The sequence below is a fragment of the Bubalus bubalis genome, chromosome 21 (genome assembly GCF_019923935.1).
Source record: "Bubalus bubalis isolate 160015118507 breed Murrah chromosome 21, NDDB_SH_1, whole genome shotgun sequence".
NCBI lineage: Eukaryota > Metazoa > Chordata > Mammalia > Artiodactyla > Bovidae > Bubalus > Bubalus bubalis.
Genome location: NC_059177.1, coordinates 14,159,534 through 14,180,490, shown reverse-complemented (window position 1 = coordinate 14,180,490; position 20,957 = coordinate 14,159,534). Strand labels below are relative to the sequence as shown.

The 20,957-nt window shown below is 41.8% G+C and overlaps 1 protein-coding gene across 10 annotated transcripts in view; it reads left to right on the top strand.

Moving 5' to 3' along the window:
* Positions 1-20,957, top strand: part of ULK4 (unc-51 like kinase 4) — a 505,777-nt gene that overhangs the window by 176,427 nt on the left and 308,393 nt on the right. For all 10 annotated transcript variants that reach the window (XM_045163883.1, XM_045163885.1, XM_045163880.1 and 7 more), the window contains one exon: positions 4,934-5,026. In XM_045163883.1, coding sequence (XP_045019818.1) covers positions 4,934-5,026 — 93 coding nt within the window. The remainder of the gene's footprint in view (positions 1-4,933; positions 5,027-20,957) is intronic.

The following is a 20,957-nucleotide window of genomic DNA, read 5'->3' as shown; positions in this document are numbered from 1 at the left end:
ATGGCACTCAGAGTGCTCCTTCCAGCCCCCGGCCATCCAGATGGGCCACTCCTCACTGGTCACTCTCCTTTATAGCCATTTCAGGAGTCTGGATTATCATTGTTTCTTTTGTTTGTTTGTTTTTGTTTTTTCCGACAAGTGTCATTCAAAGGAGTGCAAAATCCATTTACTATCAGCTCAGTTGCTTTATCTCTCTTGAGAAGACGAGCTTAATATATCTCAGCATTTTGGGGGCTAATTTTTGCTGGGTATTACAGACCTATCTTTGATTAAACTAAAATGTATTCAGCATATCAATATTTCTATTCTGAACAGATCCCTTATTTGTTTTGCCCTTCTTTTACAAGGGGAGAAAAACAGCAACATTCTTGGGGAAAATTGTCATGCATAGGCTGGTGCAAGCTTCGTCCTTCTCTCCTGTTTCAAGGTTAGATAACCTCAGACAACCTCAACACATTTGTATTGTATTTCAGACACTGAAAGTTTCATTGGTGTTTTGTTTTTAAATGTAGGCTCTACATGTTCTTGGTCAGTCCATTTAAAAATATTTCATATTTTTCAGTCCTCTTGAGATTGTTTTCTCTATTATATTTCTAACTATTTGTCCATTTATCCTCCTGTACGTTCTGTACAAGCACATGAGTTACATTACATGGGAAGCTTTTTAAAATTCATAAGTTTGTAGTCCTTTCCTCAGTGATTCCAATAAGTCTGGGAGTGGGGACGGGTAGGCTGTCCAGAGTAAGTGAGTGACTCATAAGAAGTTTCTCACCCCCTTGTCAGTTGCAAGTCTCTGGCCGACGATTTCCAAATACTAGTAACCAGTGGAAGAGCTCATTCTTCTCTTACCTCTGACTCTATTGCTGCTCTCTAAACTCAGCAGTGCCTCTATTTCCCTGTTAAGTATATGTGCTATGAAGGCTTTGCTTAGCAGGTGGGGCATGGTTCAAATCCTGCACATGATGAAGAAACTGGCGCTTGACTGCCTTGTGGAAGAGTAGTTCTGAGGCTTTGGAATATTCTTGCCAGATAAGAGAGTCTCTGTATCCCTGGGGCCTTGAGCCATGCCACGTATTTCTGGATAACCGTGTGAATTACAGTGGGGCATTTTGACTCTGACTCCCAAAGGGGCTGGAGACAGAGGTCAGTCACTAAGGTACTCTATGCCTAAGGAACTGACCCCTAATAAAACCCTGCATCCTGTGCTTTCCTGGCTGGGAGTTCTTTACATATGCTACCACACATTGCTGCTGGGAGGACCGAGCCCTGTCCACACAGCTGCACTGGGAGAGGACAACGAGAATCTTGTGCCTGGTCCCCCTGGGCTCTACCCTATGTCTTTCATCTTTGCTGGTTTTAACCAGTTATCCTTTTTCTGTAAGAAACCATACTTAGGAATACAACAACTTTTCTGAGTTCTGTGAGCCCACCTAGCAAATCACTGAAACTAAAGGTAGGCTTGGGTGTCACCAATTTAGGATAAGAGCTTTTTATTTCATAAAACTATTAGAGAAAGGGATAATGCTGTGTTGTTCCTGTTTTGAAAAAATTCTGAATTGTAAGCTTCACAAATACATTTTTTTCACCTCCAAAAATGTTCCTTGATTTTTGTTTTTTTCATATGATAGAATGTCTTACTCTCATCAATTTGATTTTTTCATTCTTAAAATTACTTATGTGTGTTTTTGCTGTATTTTTTTTTAACATTCTTTTTTTTTAATTTGTTTTTATTTTTTTTATTAATTTTATTTATGATTTTATCATGAACGATTGGTGTTTTGTCTTCTGTCTTTATCATACACGGGCAAATCTCTAATTGCTACAATTTAAAAATATTTCATAAGAAAAATTACTAAAACATGGTAGTTTCTGACTCCTTAAACAGAGCAGTCTACCCAATTTAACATTTCCTTGATTCACTGCCCCCATGCTGAATATTATGGTGCATAACGGGCTCTCAGGTTCCACTGGGGACTGAGTGCCTGCTTCCCCTGTGTTAAATGCTCCCTGAACTGCTCTCTACTAGGAGTTCTTGGGTTTGCTTTCTTTCGTGTTTCCTATGCTTTCAAGCTGCGCTTCTTTTAATTCTTGGGTTGCCTTTCTGTAATAGTCCCTTTCCTCCCTTTACTTGGCTCTTTTTTTTTAAATCATTGTGGGCTCAGAGGCTGCATAATTAAGCTTATTATGCAATGATTTCCAAAATGAGAGTAAATAGGCTCTGAGTAAGAGCCTGGGGCCCTGTTCTCTAGATGATAAAGCTTTCGCTCCACATCATGGAATTTTAAATACACATTTTGGAATTTGGAGACATTTTGCTTCCTTGTTAGTTGTTTCAGAGAGTTAAGTTGTAAAGTTGATGGGTTAGTCTGTCTTATTTGTTCGTTCATTCGTTCAGTGCTTATTAATTGAGCATCTGCATGGGGCTGTGTACTGCATAGCTCAACCTAAGTAGGTCAGACACAGTGTTTAGTCCAATTCTGTTTCTATTAATAGCAAATAACATGAGAGCCTGGCTTTGTTGTAAAACTTCTGATGATGGCATTTTGAGTTTTATGATCTGTGGTCATACTTTGCATTTCAGGCTCTGAGGTATAAATAAGCATGCAGTGCAGAAAACAGTTGATATGGCAGGCCTGAGACTGCTCTTCTGAGAAAGGTCTACTTGCAAGGGTGGCCCTTGGCTGCCATCCTGGAGCCAGGCTCCCAGAGAGCCGCCCGTCAGTGTTTAGCTAACGAGGGTATGTAGTCCACTGTGTCTAAACTGTCTGTGCAGATGATACGGTTTATGCCAGATGCCTGCTTCCATTTGGAAAGTCTAGGACTTTGATACATGTTAGATTGCCTATGTAATCCAAGTCTGTGTCCCAACCACTAATGCTGAAGAAGCTGAAGTTGAACGGTTTTATGATGACCTGCAAGACGTTCTAGAACTAACATCCAAAAAAGATGTCCTTTTCATCATGGGGGACTGGAATGCAAAAAGTAGGACGTCAACAGATACCTGGAGTAACAGGAAATTTGGCCTTGGAGTACAAAATGAGGCAGAGCAAAGGCTATCAGAGTTCTGCCAAGAGAATGCACTGGTCGTAGCAAACACCCTCTTCCAACAACACAAGAGAAGACTCTACACATGGACATCACCAGATGGTCAATACTGAAATCAGATTGATTATATTCTTTGCAGCCAAAGATGGAGAAGCTCTGTACAGTCAGCAAAAACAAGACCGGGAGCTGACTGTGGCTCAGATCATGAACTCCTTATTGCCAAATTCAGACTTAAATTGAAGAAAGTAGGGAAAACCACTAGGTCATTCAGGTATGACCTAAATCAAATCCCTTACGATTATACATTGGAATGACAGACAGATTCAAGGGATTAGATCTGATAGACAGAGTGCCTGAAGAACTATGGATGGAGATTCGTGACACTGTACAGGAGGCAGTGATCAAGACCATCTGGGGAAACAAGGGAAACAGTGAGATACTTTATTTTCTTGGGCTCCAAAATCACTGCACATGGTGACTGCAGCCATGAAACTAAAAGACTGTTGTTCCTTGGAAGAAAAGCTATGACCAACATAGACAGCGTATTAAAAAGCAGAGATATTACTTTGCCAGCAAAGGTCAGTCTAGTCAAAGCTGTGGTTTTTCCAGTAGTCATGTATGGATGTGGGTGTTGGACTGTAAAGAAAGCTGAGCACCGAAGAATTGATTCTTTTAAACTGTGGTGTTGGAGAAAACTCTTGAGCGTGCGTTGGACTGCAAGGAGATCAAACCAGTCATCCCTAAAGAAAATCAGTCCTGAATATTCATTGGAAGGACTGATGCTGGATCTCCAATACTTTGGCCACTGGATGCGAAGAACTGACTTACTGGAAAAGACCCTGCTGCTGGGAAAGATTGAAGGCAGGAGGAGAAGGGGACAACCAAGGTTGCGATGGTTGAAAGGCATCACCGACTCGATGGACATGAATTTGAGCAAGCTCCAGGAGTCGGTGATGGACAGGGAAGCCTGATGTGCTGCAGCCTGTGGGATTACAAAGAGTCGGACATGACTAAGCGACTAAACTGAGGTTGCCTGTGTGACCAGCCCCACGCAATAATACCTTGGTCCCATGAGTCTGTAATGGACTTCCTTCAGTGGTAACATCACACATACATGCTGCAGTTTCATGGCTGGGAGAAAGAGCATGCTATGTGACCCCTTGTGGAAGGGAGAGAGGATGAGGAAGCTTGCACAGGGAGTCTTCCAGCTGCACCGTGTCTGTCTCCCTTATGATTCAGCTCTGTGCCTTTATTGTACTAAGTCTATACTATGAGTACAACCATACATGGTTCTCATGAGTCCTCTAGAATCTCTGAATGTGAGGTAGTTTTGCGACACCTAACACAAATGCTAAAGTTTCTGAGTCTCTTACTGTGTGGGTAGACTGTACTGATCATTTTAGCTGAATTGTCTCATTGAATCTTCCCAGCACCATGCTCTGAGTGGTAGGTCAGTGTCATCATGACCACCACTGGCAAGTGCAGGTATTGCTATTGCTGCTGCTAAGTCACTTGAGTCGTGTCTGACTCTGTGCGACCCCATAGATGGCAGCCCACCAGGCTCCCCCGTCCCTGGGATTCTCCAGGCAAGAACACTGGAGTGGGTTGCCATTTCCTTCTCCAATGCATGAAAGTGAAACGTGAAAGTGAAGTCGCTCAGTTGTGTCTGACCCTCAGTGACTCCATGGACTGCAGCCCACCAGGCTCCTCCATCCATGGGATTTTCCAGGCAAGAGTACTAGAGTGGGGTGCCATTGCCTTACATTTATTTCAGTATCTGCTTTTTTTGGAAACATGTTAGAAACTCTTGGAATATTGTTTCTGTTGATCAGAGGAAACTTACAATGAGAAAAGCACTGAGTGCTTTTTAATCATGTTGTCCTTTCAGGTATGAACACATCCTCACGGAGCCGGACCCTGTACCAGCATATGCTCTGAAGCTGCTAGTTGCCATGACTGAGCACAACCCAACTTTTACCAGGTACTGTCACTTCAGACTTTGATTTCTTTGTTTCTCATCTATAAAGTGAATTTTATGTGTTCTGAAAAATGTTAAAGATGATGAGATTATACAAGAATCGAGTTAAAGTTACCAAAGTGATAAATTTTCATGTTTTATGGCTTGTAATATCTGTGATCTATGGTGTTTTGGATTCTGTTCTCATATTTTTATTCTTTGCTGGAGTTTGCATATTGTGGAATCCATATGCTCCAAGATTATAAATTCTTTGAAGAGAAAATACTAGCACATGTACTTTTTTTTTTTTTTAAAGTGAGTTGTTAACTCATTGTACTGAACGGTTATTTATTAAGTCCCTGTCATATTTATTGACTGTAACTTTTCAACTATTTTAAGTTGACATACTCTCATTGAGTAGTTGAAAGCTTTTTGCCTTTATGGAAGACACCATGTGTGATGACACCAAATTAGTTGCTAGAGCAGCGGCAAGTGCTTCAGTCTTGCAGCAAGGACTGGCCAAAGAGCGCCCAGGTCTGCAGAAGGGCAGGAGAAGAGTTGTCGCTTTCAAAGAGGAACACCGATCTTGATTGTGTGGGTTGTGTGGGTGATTCTGACCCTGTGGGTTTGGATCCTGTACCTGTAGGTACAGTGCACCTGAAGAGCTGTCCTTCAGTCTTTCTTAAAGAACTAAACCACACAGTTGCAGCCACCTGGATTTCAGCCAGTCTGCTGTTCACCAGTCCCGAGTAGTGGTGGTGGTGTTTTTGTTCAGTCGCTCAGTCTTGTCTGACTTTCTGTGACTCCATGGACTGTAGCACACCAGGCTTCCCTTTCCTTTATCATCTCCCCAAATTTGCTCAAACTCATGTCCATTGAGTCAGTGGTGCCATCCAACCATTTCATCCTCTGTTGCCCACTTCTCCTGCCCTCAGTCTTTCCCAGCATCAGGGTCTTTTCTGATGAGTCAGCTCTTCTCATCAGGTGGCCAGAGTGTTGGATTTTGAGCATCTGTCCTTTCAATGAATATTCAGGGTTAATTTCCTTTAGGATTGACTTGTTTGATCTCGTTGTTGTCCAAGGGACTCTCAAGAGTCTTCTCCAACACCACAGTTCAAAAGCATCAGTTCTTTGGTGCTCAGGCTTCTTTATGGTCCAACTCTCACATCTGTACATAGTGATGAACTACCATTAATGCTGGACAAGAAAGGCTCTTTGTAGAGTATCTGTATTGAGTGGCAGTCTGAACTAAGACAACCTTTGCAGGGGGTGTGCCATGCCTGGCATGTACCTTGACCCAGTCACAGGTCAGCCACAGTGCTGGTGCTATTGCAGAACTCAGGCCCGTGTCCTGTGGGTGGCCATGTTCATTTCCAGAGAGTGACATATAAATGTGACCATGTAGTCTGGCTGTCACATTGCAAAAGAGCTTGGAGAACACTTAAGTAACCCTTTTATGTCCTTGGCAGTTCTTAATCCTGTGTTTCTGTGGCCTTTCAAAACTCTGTCCAATGAGTCTTCCAAAATTTCTGATTTAAAAGCCACCATTCTCTCTTCCTACAGAAGAAATTTAAGTCTGAAGAGTGAATCTGTTAGAAATTTAAGCCAAATTCAGATAGTTGTTTCTTTCCTGGACTAATTATGTACTAATTTTATCCCTTCATTAGATTGAATGGATTGTATTTCCTTTTTTTTAAGTTGACTCTTGCTCATTCATGAGACATGTTTTCGAGACTACTTTCTCATCTTGCCAATTCTTTATTAAATGCATCTGAATTTTTCATATTGAGGGGAAAAAGTCTAGTGAGGTAGAAACATAATAGATGACCTAAAATCTTTTTATTTTAAAATGATTAGGTTTAGAAGTCAGTTTATAACTTCTTTTGAAAAAAGATTTACAAGCAGAATTCAGTGGATTAATTTTTATAAACTTTTTTGTTTGTTTTCCTTGCATAATTAATATATGAGTATCTTGTCTTTATATTAAATTCCAGTAATATAACCAAGAGGTACCCTGGGCTTCCTTATTCCCCACCACTGATACACAGATCTTTGCCAGGGCTAATACTTATTATCATTTTGGTGGGTGTCCTTCTTGAACTTTTGAGGGGCTATTTAAATTCAATGTGAATATACTGAAATAGCTTCTCTTTGTAGTGTCAAATTTTAAACAATCATAGATAGTATCATTGGGTATGTGTTTTACCGAAATTTGCATTTTCATATACCAAAATTATTTGAAGATCTCTTTTTATCAGTATTTATTCACACTTCGGCAATCTTTGCCAACTTATGGATGGAAATAGGATTTTGTTTTATTTTGCTTTTACTTATCTACTGGTAATCTGAAACCTCTTAATATTTATTCACTATAATTAAATTGTAAAAAGTGCATAGCTTTCAGCCTTCAGTTCTACTTCTAAATATCTATTCTAGAGAAAAATGCATATATGTGCAAAGATTTCAGCCTAAGCAAGTAAGTTTTAAAGTGAGAACAATGATTTTAAAATTAAATTATGTTACAGCTGTAATAAACACAGCTGTGTAGCAGTTTGACAGGGCAAGATTCATTTTGAATATTGTTCTACAAAAATATCCTAAAAGTTTTGTAAACTGAAATTATTTATCACCCCAAACCTCGTTTAATAATCACTTTTGCCTTTTGTAGAGTCTCTTTCTATATTCACTATTCTCTTCTGTTTGCCTTTTCTCTTGAAACAGGATATAAAAATAAGAGCTGTCCCGTGTTGATTTTGACTGAGGCTCTAGAGGTCAAAAGCAAAGCATTACAGGCCTATTACCACCCACCTGCTCTCTCCCTCTCCCCATATCTTTCTAAACGGAGGTCCTAGATCCTATGGGTCCTACCAACCTGTGTGCATCTTGCAAAAATCCATTCATACACCTTGAAGTGGGGATGGGGAAAAGAAAGTTTTTATTTCCCTAACTAAATTTTCTTTCTTTTTTCTTTTCCAAAAAATGATTTTTCAGTCCAACATTTTGAAATGGGTAATAAATTTCTATTTGGGGAAAAGACACAATATGCTGAGAAGAGCAGTTCCTTCCTCTGTCCATCGTGTCCTTTCCTCATCTTCCTGTTATATCCTGTGTGGTTTGACTACTTTTATTCATTTTATGTCCGAAGGCAAACTAACAGCTCTGAGTATTTTCTCATTTCTCCCTTTCACACACAAATAATGTATTATGTATGTTTTTCTACCGTATGACTTTTCCCCCCAATTTTGTTTCTTTATGGATACGTAGAGGGCTTCCACATTGTGTTTTTCAGTTATAAAGCCTTCCATTGTATGGATGTAGCATGCTTCATCTCGTTGTTGTCTAATAGGTAGATATGGGTTGTTCCACATTGTTTGCTCTGTCAAAGGATTGATAGAATAATAATGAACAGTGAATAATCTTACCCATGCATCATTTTTTAGTATGCATGTACATCTTACAGTATAAATCTGTAGCTATGGTATTTGTGTATCAAAAAATAAATGCACTTAAATTTTTTTTTCTTAAGATTTGGACACATTGCCCTATATGTGTCCTGTGCATGTACATTTAGTCATATCCAACTCTTTGCTACCCCATGGACTGTAGCCCACCAGGCTCCTCTGTCTGTAGGATTTTCCAGGCAAGAATACTGGAATGGGTTGTCATTTCCTCCTCCAGTGGATCTTCCTGACCCAGAGATTGAACTCGTGTCTCTTGCATCTCCTGCATTGGCAGGCGGATTCTTTACCAGCTGAGCCTCTGGGGAATCCCCTGCCCTATGTGGAGATTTTACCATTTTGCATCTTCAAAGGATATGTTTGAGAATGCCTGGTTCCCTACAACCCTGCCAACAGAATTCGTTGTTAAATTTTGGAATGTGCCAATGTGATGAGATAGATTATTCCCTTGTGATTTTTATTTGCATTTTCCTTTCATGAGTGAAGTTGAATATTTCTTTACATGGTTAAGGGCCATTTGTATTTTGCTTTTTGCTCATGCTCTTTGCCATCAGTTCTTGGTCTTGGCAATGCCACTCCTCAGAGGGAAACTTCCTGCCTGGCTGTCCATTGCACAAATACACTACAGTCTGCTAATCCAGTTTTACTTTTAACAGTGTCTGCACTGTTCCTATTTTTTTTTTTTTTTTTGCTGTTGTGAGTAGCATGAGTATTACTTTATGTTCTCCTTGGTGGATCTGTGTATGTGTCTCCATTGAGTATTCAATCTAGAGTGGAAGTACTGGCTCACAGAACTTGTGCTTGCCCTGATCCAGTAGATATTACCAAGCAGTTTTCCTTATTGGTTGTACCAATTTACATTCCCACTAGCATTGGTCAAGAGGTCTGGTTGTCACATAAGCTTTAAAAATATTTTTAATGTCAGGTTTTACTGAAGTATAAGTCTCTATACAGTAAAATGCATGCATTTTAGGTATGCAGGTCTCTGAGTTTTGAGAAACATACTCAATTGTGGAATTATCATCATGATCAAGATAGAGTATTTCCATCATTCCAAAATTTCCCTTTATGCCCCTTTGATTGTTAGCTGATGAAGATTCTGTTTGTGTGGAGAATAATATGACCAGACTGATTTTATGTTTCATTTTAACTTTTAAAATGTATTTTAAGAGGTAATACAGAATGCATTTCAAATTTTAGTATTTGAAAGAATTTACATAGAAAAGCACATTTTTACCCCAGGAGACAGCCACTTTTGGACCAGTTTGTGTGTGTCTTTCACATAAATGGTAGTATGCTGACTGCACCATTCTTCACTTCTTTCCAAAAATATGTGTAACAGCTTTGTTGAGATATAATTCTCATACCATCTGTGCTTTTTTAAAAAAACATACATAATATTACATTTTATGCATATTCCATATTTTGTCATCTTTTGGTGAACATTTATGTTTTTCTAATGTATTGGTATTATAAAACAAAGCTGCAATTGATGAAGTAGGTTCTTTATCGTATTTGTGAACATGTACAAATACTGAAAATGTAATTTTTTCACTACAGGGTACATAATATCATCTGGGGATGTTTTAAAAAGTCTAAACCCCAGGCCTTATTCCAGGCCAATTAAATCACAGTCTCTAAGACTGGACACAAGCAACAGTAGCTTTGAAGCCCACCAGGTGATTACAGTGTGCAAACCAGGAACCCCTGGTCTAAGCATTTGTAATTTTAGAGGTGTTGCCAAATTACCGCCAGTCTAGGCTGTACCAAAGGTGTGTGAGAGTGCCTATTTCTGCTAAAATTTTATTGAATTAGTGTATATAAGTGTTTGATCTTTGCCAGTCTGATATGTGAAATTTGTCCATTATTTATTTCTAGTTTGCATTGTGACCAGATTGTATGAAGTGTTCTAATTTTTATTATTTGATTTTATTTGTGATCTAATAGGAGATTGATTTTTGTGATTGTTCTGTGTTTAATTGCTTACCGTCACCAAAACAAAGTTAGGGCTAGGCCTGAAACAAGTTCACTCACCCATAATTTGGGCAAGTGCCTAAAACAGTAACTCATTAACCTAGAAAGTGAAACTGAAGTCGCTCAGTCCTGTCCGACTCTTTGTGATCCCGTGGACTGTAGCCCACCAGGCTCCTCCATCCGTGGGATTCTCCAGGCAAGAGTACTGGAGTGGGTTGCCATTTCCTTCTCCAAGGGATCTTCCCAACCCAGGGATTGAACCCAGGTTTCCTGCATTGCAGGCAGATGCTTTACCCTCTGAGCCACCAGGGAAGTATTAACCTATAAAATCTTCCCCAGTGACTTGGTAGTAGTGGTTTTTTTAGGCAAAATGCTTCGTTTTTCAGTGCATATCAAGAATAGATGACTTAATTTTTTTTAATATCTGTTTTTTAAATTTATTTATTTTAATTGGAGGCTAATTACAATATTGTAGTGGTTTATGTGTAAGTAGGTTTCTAGTAATATAAAAATAAGTATGAACCATTTTTTATAAATTTATTAGATCCATTAGCATCATGTTCTTAAAAGGATAGTCAATTTAGATTGTACATCTTAAGAGTTTAGAGAACCAAGCAATAAGTATTGGAACATGAAATCATTTTATGTCAAGTGCAACATTTATTTTTTAATTGCTTTTATTTTATGGTATTCTTAGCAGATAAAGACTTCTTCAAAAGCTTAGCTGTAGTACATAGTACAATTGAGAATTTATTGTTCCCCTTCAAATAAAGGCCAAGAGCATGATCAAAAAAAAACAAACAAACCAACCACAGGGCTCTGGTGAATCTAGCTTATTCCTGGGTTTATAGCAGAAAGGTAAATTGTTTGCATGAGTGTTGGTTTAGTTTTCCTGTCTGATGGAAGGTGTGAACTCCCCAGAGCTCTGTCCTCTTCTCTCACCTTAATTTTACAGTAGGGTGCACCAAGCCATTGCAAGCGTGTTTCCATTAAGAGCTAATCAGCTTTCAGCAAACCTTCCATAGCAGACAAATTAAATTTTAACTTCTTGAGTTCTTTTGGAGCAACATTTAACTCTTTCCCTAAATTAGAAAAAATACGCTGTATAAGAATTATCATTTTAGTTTGCCTAAAAATTGTTATAGCCCTTTGTGTTATGGCAAGATTTTAAAAAAATGCCCTTTAGAAGAAAGGAAATTTAGTGATCTCTTAGAGGAAGTTCTTGGTGACTTCTTATCTTATGGCACTAGTCTTCTTCTGACTTCCCTCACTGGTTTTTGGTTCTTTTATTCGTTCATTCACTCACTCATCAAACATCTACTCAGCAACCATTGGATGATGCTAGGACAAGTGATAATTAAGGTAAAGTTCTTACCACCCTCTAGGTGCTTAGAGTTTAGTGGAGGAAACAGATTTATCAATAGACTTTCTTTTTTTTTTTTTTTAATTAAAAAAAATGTTTTTTTAAAATTGAAGGATAATTGCTTTACAGAATTTTGTGATTTTCTGGCATATATCAACAAGAATCAGCCATAGGTACACCCATATTCTTTCTTTAAAAAAAAATTTTTTTTTTGATGTGGACCATTTTTAAAGTCTTTATTGAATTTTTTTTTTAAACTTTACCATATTGTATTGGTTTTGCCATATATCAAAATGAATCCACCACAGGTATACATGTGTTCCCCATCCTGAACTCTCCTCCCTCCTCCCTCCCCATACCGTCCCTCTGGGTCGTCCCAGTACACCAGCCCCAAGCATCCAGTATCGTGCGTCGAACCTGGACTGGCGACTGTTTCATATATGATATTATACATGTTTCAATGCCATTCTCCCAAATCATCCCACCCTCTCCCTCTCCCACAGAGTCCAAAACACTGTTGGTGGGAATGCAAACTAGTACAGCCACTATGGAGAACAGTGTGGAGATTCCTTAAAAAACTGGAAATAGAACTGCCTTATGATCCAGCAATCCCACTGCTGGGCATACACACTGAGGAAACCAGAATTGAAAGAGACACGTGTACCCCACTGTTCATCACAGCACTGTTTATAATAGCCAGGACATGGAAGCAACCTAGATGTCCATCAGCAGATGAATGGATAAGAAAGCTGTGGTACATATACACAATGGAGTATTACTCAGCCATTAAAAAGAATACATTTGAATCAGTTCTAATGAGGTGGATGAAACTGGAGCCTATTATACAGAGTGAAGTAAGCCAGAAAGAAAAACACCAATACAATATACTAACACATATATATGGAATTTATTGAATTTTTACTCTACTACTTCTGCTTTGTGTTTCGAGTTTTTGATGGTGAGTCATGTGGGATCTTAGCTTCCTGACCAGGGATCAAACACTCACCCCCTTCGTTGGAAGGCAGATTCTTAACCACTAGCTGCAGGGCGGTCCCTAGCCATAGGCTTTCATAAGACAGTGTAGCAATTTCAGGGTACAGTCATATCCAGGAGGTTATGGGAGCACCTAAAGGAATTTAACCTAACTAGCTGTATAATTTTGACACAGTTTCTTAACCTGACTGAACCTAAGTTCCCTCATCTGGAAAATGGGGGTAGTGTTAGTATCTGGTCAACAGAAAATGCAATGGAAGTGTCCCTCTTCCCCTCCCCTGTCTTTAATTTTTGCCATTTTAATTACGATATGTCTTCATTTGGGTCTGTTTGGGTTCATCTTGCTTGGGACCCTCCTTGGTTCCTGTACCTGTATATCTCTTTTCTTCCTCAAGTTTTCAGGTATAATTCCTCAAATACATTTTTGATCACCTTTTCTCTTTGTGAGACCTCTATAATGTGAATATCAGTGTGTTTAATGTTGTTCTACAAATCTCTTCAGCTGTTCCTTTTTGTTTGTTTTTTTTTTTTCCTTTCTGAGGGTGATTTCCATCTTTCTGTATTCCAAATTAGTTTTTGCCTTCTTTTGTATCGGACTGCTATTCACTCCTGGTGTTTTTTATTTCACTTATTTAATTCTTCATTTCTGCTTGCATCCTTCTTATATTTTCTAATTCTGTATTAAAATTCTTGCTGTGTTCATCTATTCTTTTCCTTAATCTGGTTGACAGTTTTATTATTCATTGTAAAAAACTTGTTGCTTTGAATTTTTATCTGGTAAAGTATTTTTTTTCAGGGGTGTCTTTTGATCTTTCATTTGAGGCTTGTTCCTTTGCCTTTTCATTTTGCTTAACTTATTCTGCTTCTATAAATTTAGGTGCAACATTTACAAATTGCCATCTTGAAGTGCTGTCCTTATGTGGGAGCCTCTCTAGGCAGACTGTGTGTGCCCAGGGCCTTTCGTGGGAGATCTGAATTTGACATGGACAGAAATTTTGCTGTGCTCACACCTCTGTCCTTGGCAGGGGTTGGGGCTGGAGATGGAGAGGCTAGAGCTGGAGCCAGGTGTGAGGTGGGATTTCCCCACTGCTCAGTGGCTGTGGCCACCCTAACAGGGGCAGGATCTGATCCCACGTTGTAGAGCTGAAGCCCTGATGGTCAGGCCGGAACTAGCTCTTTCCCTTTAAGTGTGTGCCTTCCGGGCTCCTGGCACTGGGACCCTTGTCCCAGAGAGGAGCAGTGCTGAAGCTGGGGGTCCCATGGGGGCTCTTGGCTCCTGTCAGCTACGGATAGAGGTCTGACCTTGAAGCACCGCCTGTGGAGACTCCAGCAGTTGTTTCTCTTGCCTCTTCTCGGAAACAGCCTCAAGTCCAGGTCCCCTCCGTCCTTCGTCTGCTCTCTTCACCTTGCTTCCGGGGTGGGCCAGCCCGTGCTTGTGCACGCTTGGAGGCCAGGCTTCCCACAGCCCTCCTGTTCATCCCAGTGATCCTCCAACTGGCCAGAGTCTTGTCTCCCCTGGGTAGGACCCCAGGGTTGGGCCACTCAGTCAGTGGCTCAGAGCCCCTCTTCCCCAGGGTGGGTCTCCACCTGTGGATCCTCCCCTTTACTCTGCATCCCCTGCCTTGGCACAGGTCCCGCCCTGATCACTTTTCTTCCCTCCCTACCCAATTACGTGTGGATCTTTATTGCAGCCTTGGTTGTACAGGAGTCTTTTTGCCAGTTTCCAGTTACCCTCCAGTGAGAATTGTTCCCCACGTAGATGTATTTTTGATGTGTTTGTGAGGGAAGGCGAGCACCACACTCTCCTGCTCTGCCATCTTGAATCCATCTCCCACCACTGTTAGCTATTTTTGAAAGTGAAACATACCTTCCGTTTTTACGAAAGATTTTACACTTGCATGTGTTCATTTTGTATTGTTTGGTTCTAGAGAAATCCACAGTGTATAAGTGTATTAGAATGTCTCTCTGCTTTCCTTGTAAATCATTTTTTGATTTTGTGATCCTGTGAAGTTTGAGACTCCTAGACTTTAGCCAGGATGGTTCTTTCAACAGAGGAATCTTTTCTTTCAAAGCAAATGTGAATTCAGGGTTACATGGCTTTTAGCAACTATTTCATGATCAGAAGTGGATGGTTTCAGCTTACTCTTTTGGTGTGACATTTACAAGCCAACCACTTCTAAGTGGTTCTAAACTCTCATTTATTGTACACCTTTAAAAGTGTGGTTCTCCAGTTGTGTACAATATAGAGTGGTGGTAAAACTGAGTAGGGGTTCAGTAAAACTTTTTGGGTTTCACAAGACATCCTTATCCGCAGGCTTCCCCTTGTTGTCTAAAGCAGAGACTCACAAGCTATGGCCCACAGGGCCAAAACCTGCAAAGTAAGGGTGGTGATTACATTTTTAAAGATTTGTGCAACTTACCAACACAGAAGAATAAGAGGCCCAGAGACCTTGTGTCTGGCAAAGCCTAAAATATATACTTTCTAGCCCTTTTCAGAAAATGTTTCCTGATCCCTGAACTGAGCGAATAGAACTTTTTTATTCATGTGAACTCTAACCTCTAGAAAGAAATATTAGAACATTAGTGCTGTATGGGACTTTGGGGAGATCATCTGAACGTTTTAAAATGTATATTACATTTTTTTTTAACCTGGGAGTTTTTTTTATTATTCATGATATACTTTTTGAGGTGCCTAAAATTATTCTTGATTGGTGAGATTGACAGACGAGGAGATGACTGCCCTCAAAAAGCTGATGTTTTATACTCACAGATTCCAAGAGGAGGGAGTATCCCACGCCACGGGCAGCCACGTGGGGAAGCAACAGAGGCAGTCAGGAGGCAGAGAGGGGAGAGGAAAACGTGGGCAAGAGCCTGTGTTGTAGTTCACAAGGGAAGGAGTGGGTGAGGTTTGGCTGCTTGACTAACTTCACTGGGCTCTGAGGTGAGGGGTTTGTCTCTCCTTACCTGGTACCTGACCCTGGGATGATAAGGGCAGGGGAGCAGTGGCCTGGAGTTTAAGAGCTTTGTATGAAGGGGGCCGGTGGGGGTTTGGTTGGTTTGCATTGGAAAGGCAAGCCCTGGGAGGGGCATTCCCTCCAGAGTTCGCGAGATCTTGGGCTTCCCTGGTGGCTCAGTCGGTAAAGAATCTGCCTGCTATGCGGGAAACCTGGGTTCAATCCCTGGGTCAGGAAGATTCCCTGGAGAAGGGAGTGACAGTCCACTCCAGTATCTTGCCTGGAGAATCCCATGGACAGAGGAGCCTGGAGAGCTACAGTCCATGGGTGGCAGAGTCGCGAAAATTCAGAATAAAAAGACATAATTAGCATCCTGATGTCTTCATTTCACACATGAGGGAAGTGAGGCCCTGAGAGGGAATTTGGATGCCCCAGACCCCATAGTCGATTCAGAGATCAGATTTTGGATCTAGACCTTCTGGTCCACTGTCCTTTGTACTATCCAGCAGAACCACTTTTTGAAAGATACCCAAGTGAATACAACAGTGTACTTTGAAGTCAGATTGTTTTAAGCTTCTCTGTGTCACATTACTGGTAAGATTGGTCCCGCTCCTCAGCATGGTTGTCTTTGGTGTTGTGCGGATCTTATCGTGGCACCTGCAGGCTTTTTCTTTATTTCCCTCTGCCATCATCACTAGGTTCTGGTTCTCCCCTCTGTCTATTTTTATCATTGAGACAGCTCCTGGCACAATTCTGGTTAGTAATTTCCTGATTCCTGACCTCTTCCTTTCCTCTGCCTCCTGGATTGTAAACTCTCTTCTGCTTGTGACTTAAACCACTGCTACAGGGTTAGAATCCTTCCTCATGTTAATTATGAGATAGCTGATCATCCTATCTCCTACAGGAACTGATGTAAGTCTTTATGTAAACCCTCGTGGAGTATTAAATTCTCTCTGTCCATCCCAGTATTCTGATAGAATTATGGAAGGATGTGTAAGTGTGTGTGTGTGAGTGATAGAATTATAGAAGAATTGTGATAGATTTATGGAAGGATTGTGTGTGTCTGTGTGGGCTCAGTCATGTCCAACTCTTTGTGACCCCATGGACTGCAACCCACCAGCCTCCTCTATCCATGGAATTTTCCAGGATATTGGAGCAGGTTGCCACTCTCCAGGGGATCTTCCCTACCTGGGGATTGAACCTGCCTCTCTTGCATCTCCTGCATTGGCAGGCAGGTTCTTTACCAGCTGAGCCACCAGGGAAAGATACCAGCCTAAAACTTCAGGGGTTTGATCCAAGGCCATCTATTTTCCTTCGTGATTTGTGAGGAAGATCAATCGTAATTGAAATGTTTTGACCTTTTGAAAACATCTTTCCTTTTCCTAGTGTAGGTAGTGGTAACACTTCTTATGTTCTTCCACTGTTCCTCATCACAGAGATTTCCCCTGAGTTCCTGCTGACTTGGTGCACATTCCATTGCCTAACTTTATTGTATGGGGGTCAGCTGGGTCCACTGAGACTGTTCATCTCTGTCCTTAGAAACAGCTTAATCTTTTGACTCCATATTCCCATAGCAGCCCTGTGTGCTGGAGATGTGTGTTTTGTGTGCCCTCTATTGCTCGCTGGTGTTTGACTCTTTTGCAACCCCATGGAGCCCGCCAGGCTCCTCTGTCCATGGTATTTCTCAGGCACTCATACTGAAGTGGGTAGCCATTTCCTCCTCCAGGGAATCTGCCTGACCCAGGAATCGAACCTGCGTCTCCAGCATTGGCAGATGATTTTTCACCACTTGCACCACCTGGGAAGCCAGGCTGGAGGCATACTCACTTCAGTTATCCTCCTCTGGCTTGCATGGGTTCAGTCACAGCTTTCCTTACAGAGTGGCAACTGGCTCCTGACCAAGAACCCAACAGGCCAGTGTGTCTGGTCACATGGTGTCTGAGCCTGAACCACACTTGTCGTATTGGAAGCCAGCATTTAGTTGAAGTCTCTGATCAGGGCAATGCCTGAGGTTTTGTGGTCTGCAATCAACAATAACTCACAGTTCCTTCCTTCTTTATTTAAATAGATGTTCAGAGAGCTTTAACAAAAAGCTACCTAACATTTTCTCCTGAAGTAGTTCCTTACTTGCCCACAACAAAATTCATTTGTATCTTTTCTCTTCTTCACAAAGTCTCTTGAAGTTTTGCAGTTTATTTCCATTGTAGAATTATGGAACTTCGGGGCAGAATCTGCTCTGATATTTTTCTGTGTACAGGAATAGTTAATATTTTTCATTCACTGAATCACCCTGCAAGTAGTTGTGTTCTCTGAGTTGGGTGAAACATACACGCTTCTGATCTTCATGGAGCTTATGAATGCCTGGAGGGTAACAGAATAAACAAGGAAATCAACTTAAAAACCCCGTGTACAGAATAATAAAAAGCAGGGTTAGAGAGTGGAGAGTGATGGGTGGGGTCAGCTGTGTTTGAGAGGGTGGTCAGGGCTTCTTGGGACAGTGACAGCGTGTAAGAGTGAGGTGAGGGAGTTGAATAGCTGTGTTAATGCTAGCGTCCTAATGAAGCAAGTGAGCCTCTGTTTTTCTTGGGCTTGCAGATGAAGGGAAAAACAACAGTGTCAATGCTGCTGCAGGGGTCAATAAGATGAGGATGAGCTGGCAGCAGGAGTAATATCATAGGGCCTATTTTTAGTGGCATTCAGGGGCAAAAGCCTGGCAGGGGGCGATTCACTGAGGAGGGAATGATGGTGGAAACAGGGAGCATCAGTAATTCTAAAAAGAGTTTTGCTATGAAGCAGAGCTGAAAAATGGGGAGCTGGAGGGAAATTTGGTGTCAAAGCAGTTTTTAGCTTGTTCTGAATATTTTAGTGACGTTTCTCTGTTGATGAGGATGATCTAAGTGCAGGAGTTGATAAACTACAGTTTAAGGGCCAAATCCAGCCCAGCTGCTTTTGTAAATAAAATATTATTAATAAAGACCCTGACGCTGCGAAAGATTGAGGGCAGGAGGATAAGGAGGCGACAGAGGATGAGATGGTTGGATGACATCACCGACTCAATGAACATGAGGTTGAGCAGACTCCCAGAGATGGTGAAGGACAGGGAGGCCTGGCGCGCTGCAGTCCATGGGGTCGCAGAGAGTCGGACGTGACGGTGCGACTGAATGACAACAGCAGCAGAAACACAGGCCGCACGCATCCACTTGTTTATTGTTTGTGGCTGCTTTTGTGCTACAGTGGCCGAGTTGGGAAGTTTTGAAAGTATTTGCTTGTGTCCCTTTACTAGAATAGTTTCCCGACCCTCAATCTCATAGTAAGGGTGAAGTGGGTGAAGCAACAGAGTGAGCAACGCCTTGCTAGACTGATACCTTGCCTCCTAGGGGGTAGCCCCTGGAGTGCCCCCTCAGGGACAGGGGTTAGAATCTCGTGCACAGGCACAGGTTAATTGAGCTGGGGAGATGGGCAGTGATGCTCTGTCTTTGGGATGCTTAAAAATGAGACTTGAAGTGGTGCAGTTATCTGTCTAGAAACTGGGTACCTGAGGTGGGGAGATTAGAAAAGAGTTTGGAAGTGTTGAGATCAGTGAGTTGAGAGCTGAAGGTATTGACTTCTTATTTGGATAACTGGAAACTATGTTCTGTATTCCTATTTTTAGAGTATTTATAAAACAATAGTAACACTGTACTAAACCTCCATGCTGTTTACATACTTCTCTTTGGGGCTGTTGTCATTTGTAACTATCCCTTTCCCCCCGATTTAAGGTCGAGAGTAAAATGGTAAATATTACTGTGATTATTGCAATTTTCATTTTTATAAGTTCCTCTTTTTATACTTGCTTGATTCCCAGGGATGCACTGGTAAAGAATCCACCTACTAATTCAGGAAATGCGGGTGCAGTCCTTGGGTCGGGAAGATCCCCTGCAGAAGGAAAGAGCCCTCCACTCTAGTATTCTTGCCTGGAGAATCCTCATGGACAGAGGAGCCTGGCAGATTACAGCCCATGGGGTCACAAAGAGTTGGATATGACTGAACACACACACACAAACACACTTTTCACACTTGCCTTTGAAAAATTAAGACATTATTTTCCCTATGAAAAATGTGTTACATTCCCCATAATAGACTGTTGAAGCGTGTTCAAGAATTATTTATTCTTAGCTCCTTCAGATAGAACGGAGCTCAGTCCTCTCTTAAACCCTGCTGAGAGGTGTTTTTTAGCCTGGGCCTTCTGTCTAGAACAGACATCTTCTGTCTAGAAACATATCTTACCATAGAATGTTGGTTGAATCTCAGGTGTACTGTGCCCTTGGCTATGTTTTATCACCTGCTCATGACTTGCTCAGACTTAAGCATTTGAGACCGGTTTGGACCTGTGATTCTCTGTGTCTTTTCTGGTGCAGCTTGACACAATCCTTTAGTGGTGAACGGTGCATGCAGCCCATGGGTCGCTGGTCATCTCCGCCTCAGCTCTGCACTGTCAGGATCCCTAGGCTTTCTCGGCCCCTGCTGCTGCTACTACTAAGTCGCTTCAGTCGTGTCCGACTCTGGGCGACCCCATAGACAGCAGCCCACCAGGCTCCCCCGTCCCTGGGATTCTCCAGGCAAGAACACTGGAGCGGGTTGCCATTTCCTTCTCCAATGCATGAAAGTGAAACGTGAAAGTGAAGTTGTTCAGTCGTGTCTGACTCTTAGCAACCCCATGGACAGCAGCCTTCCAGGCTCCTCCGTCCATGGGAGTTTCCAGGCAAGAGTACTGGAGTGGGGTGCCATTGCCTTCTCCGCCTCGGCCACTAGACACAGCCAAAGACTGTTCTACAGACTCTGTGGCCATTGTGGAGATGACACGACACATTGTGAAGAGAGCTCTGCTCACATACCGCAGTTCTTTTAGCACAGGAGTCTAGCCTGGGCTATCAGAGCATATGCGAATTCTGTGCATTCCCAGCCTCCCGAGCAGTTCAACCTTGGTTCAGTGGCAGCCTCCTCAGGTCAGCAGTCATTATTAGGGAGTGGCTCAGTTGCATGGAGAACCTTTTCTGTGGGGTTTGTGCAGACCCTTTTGTATGTGCGTGTCCACAGTGATCTGTTCCAGCCTGTTCTGTGAGGAGGCAAAAGCTTGAAGTGGCCTGTGTGCCAGTGAAATGAGACCTTCCCTGTGGGTGGTTCCAGGGTGAGTGTGTCAGTGCCCGTGACTAGACGGCAGTCGTGGGCGTGGG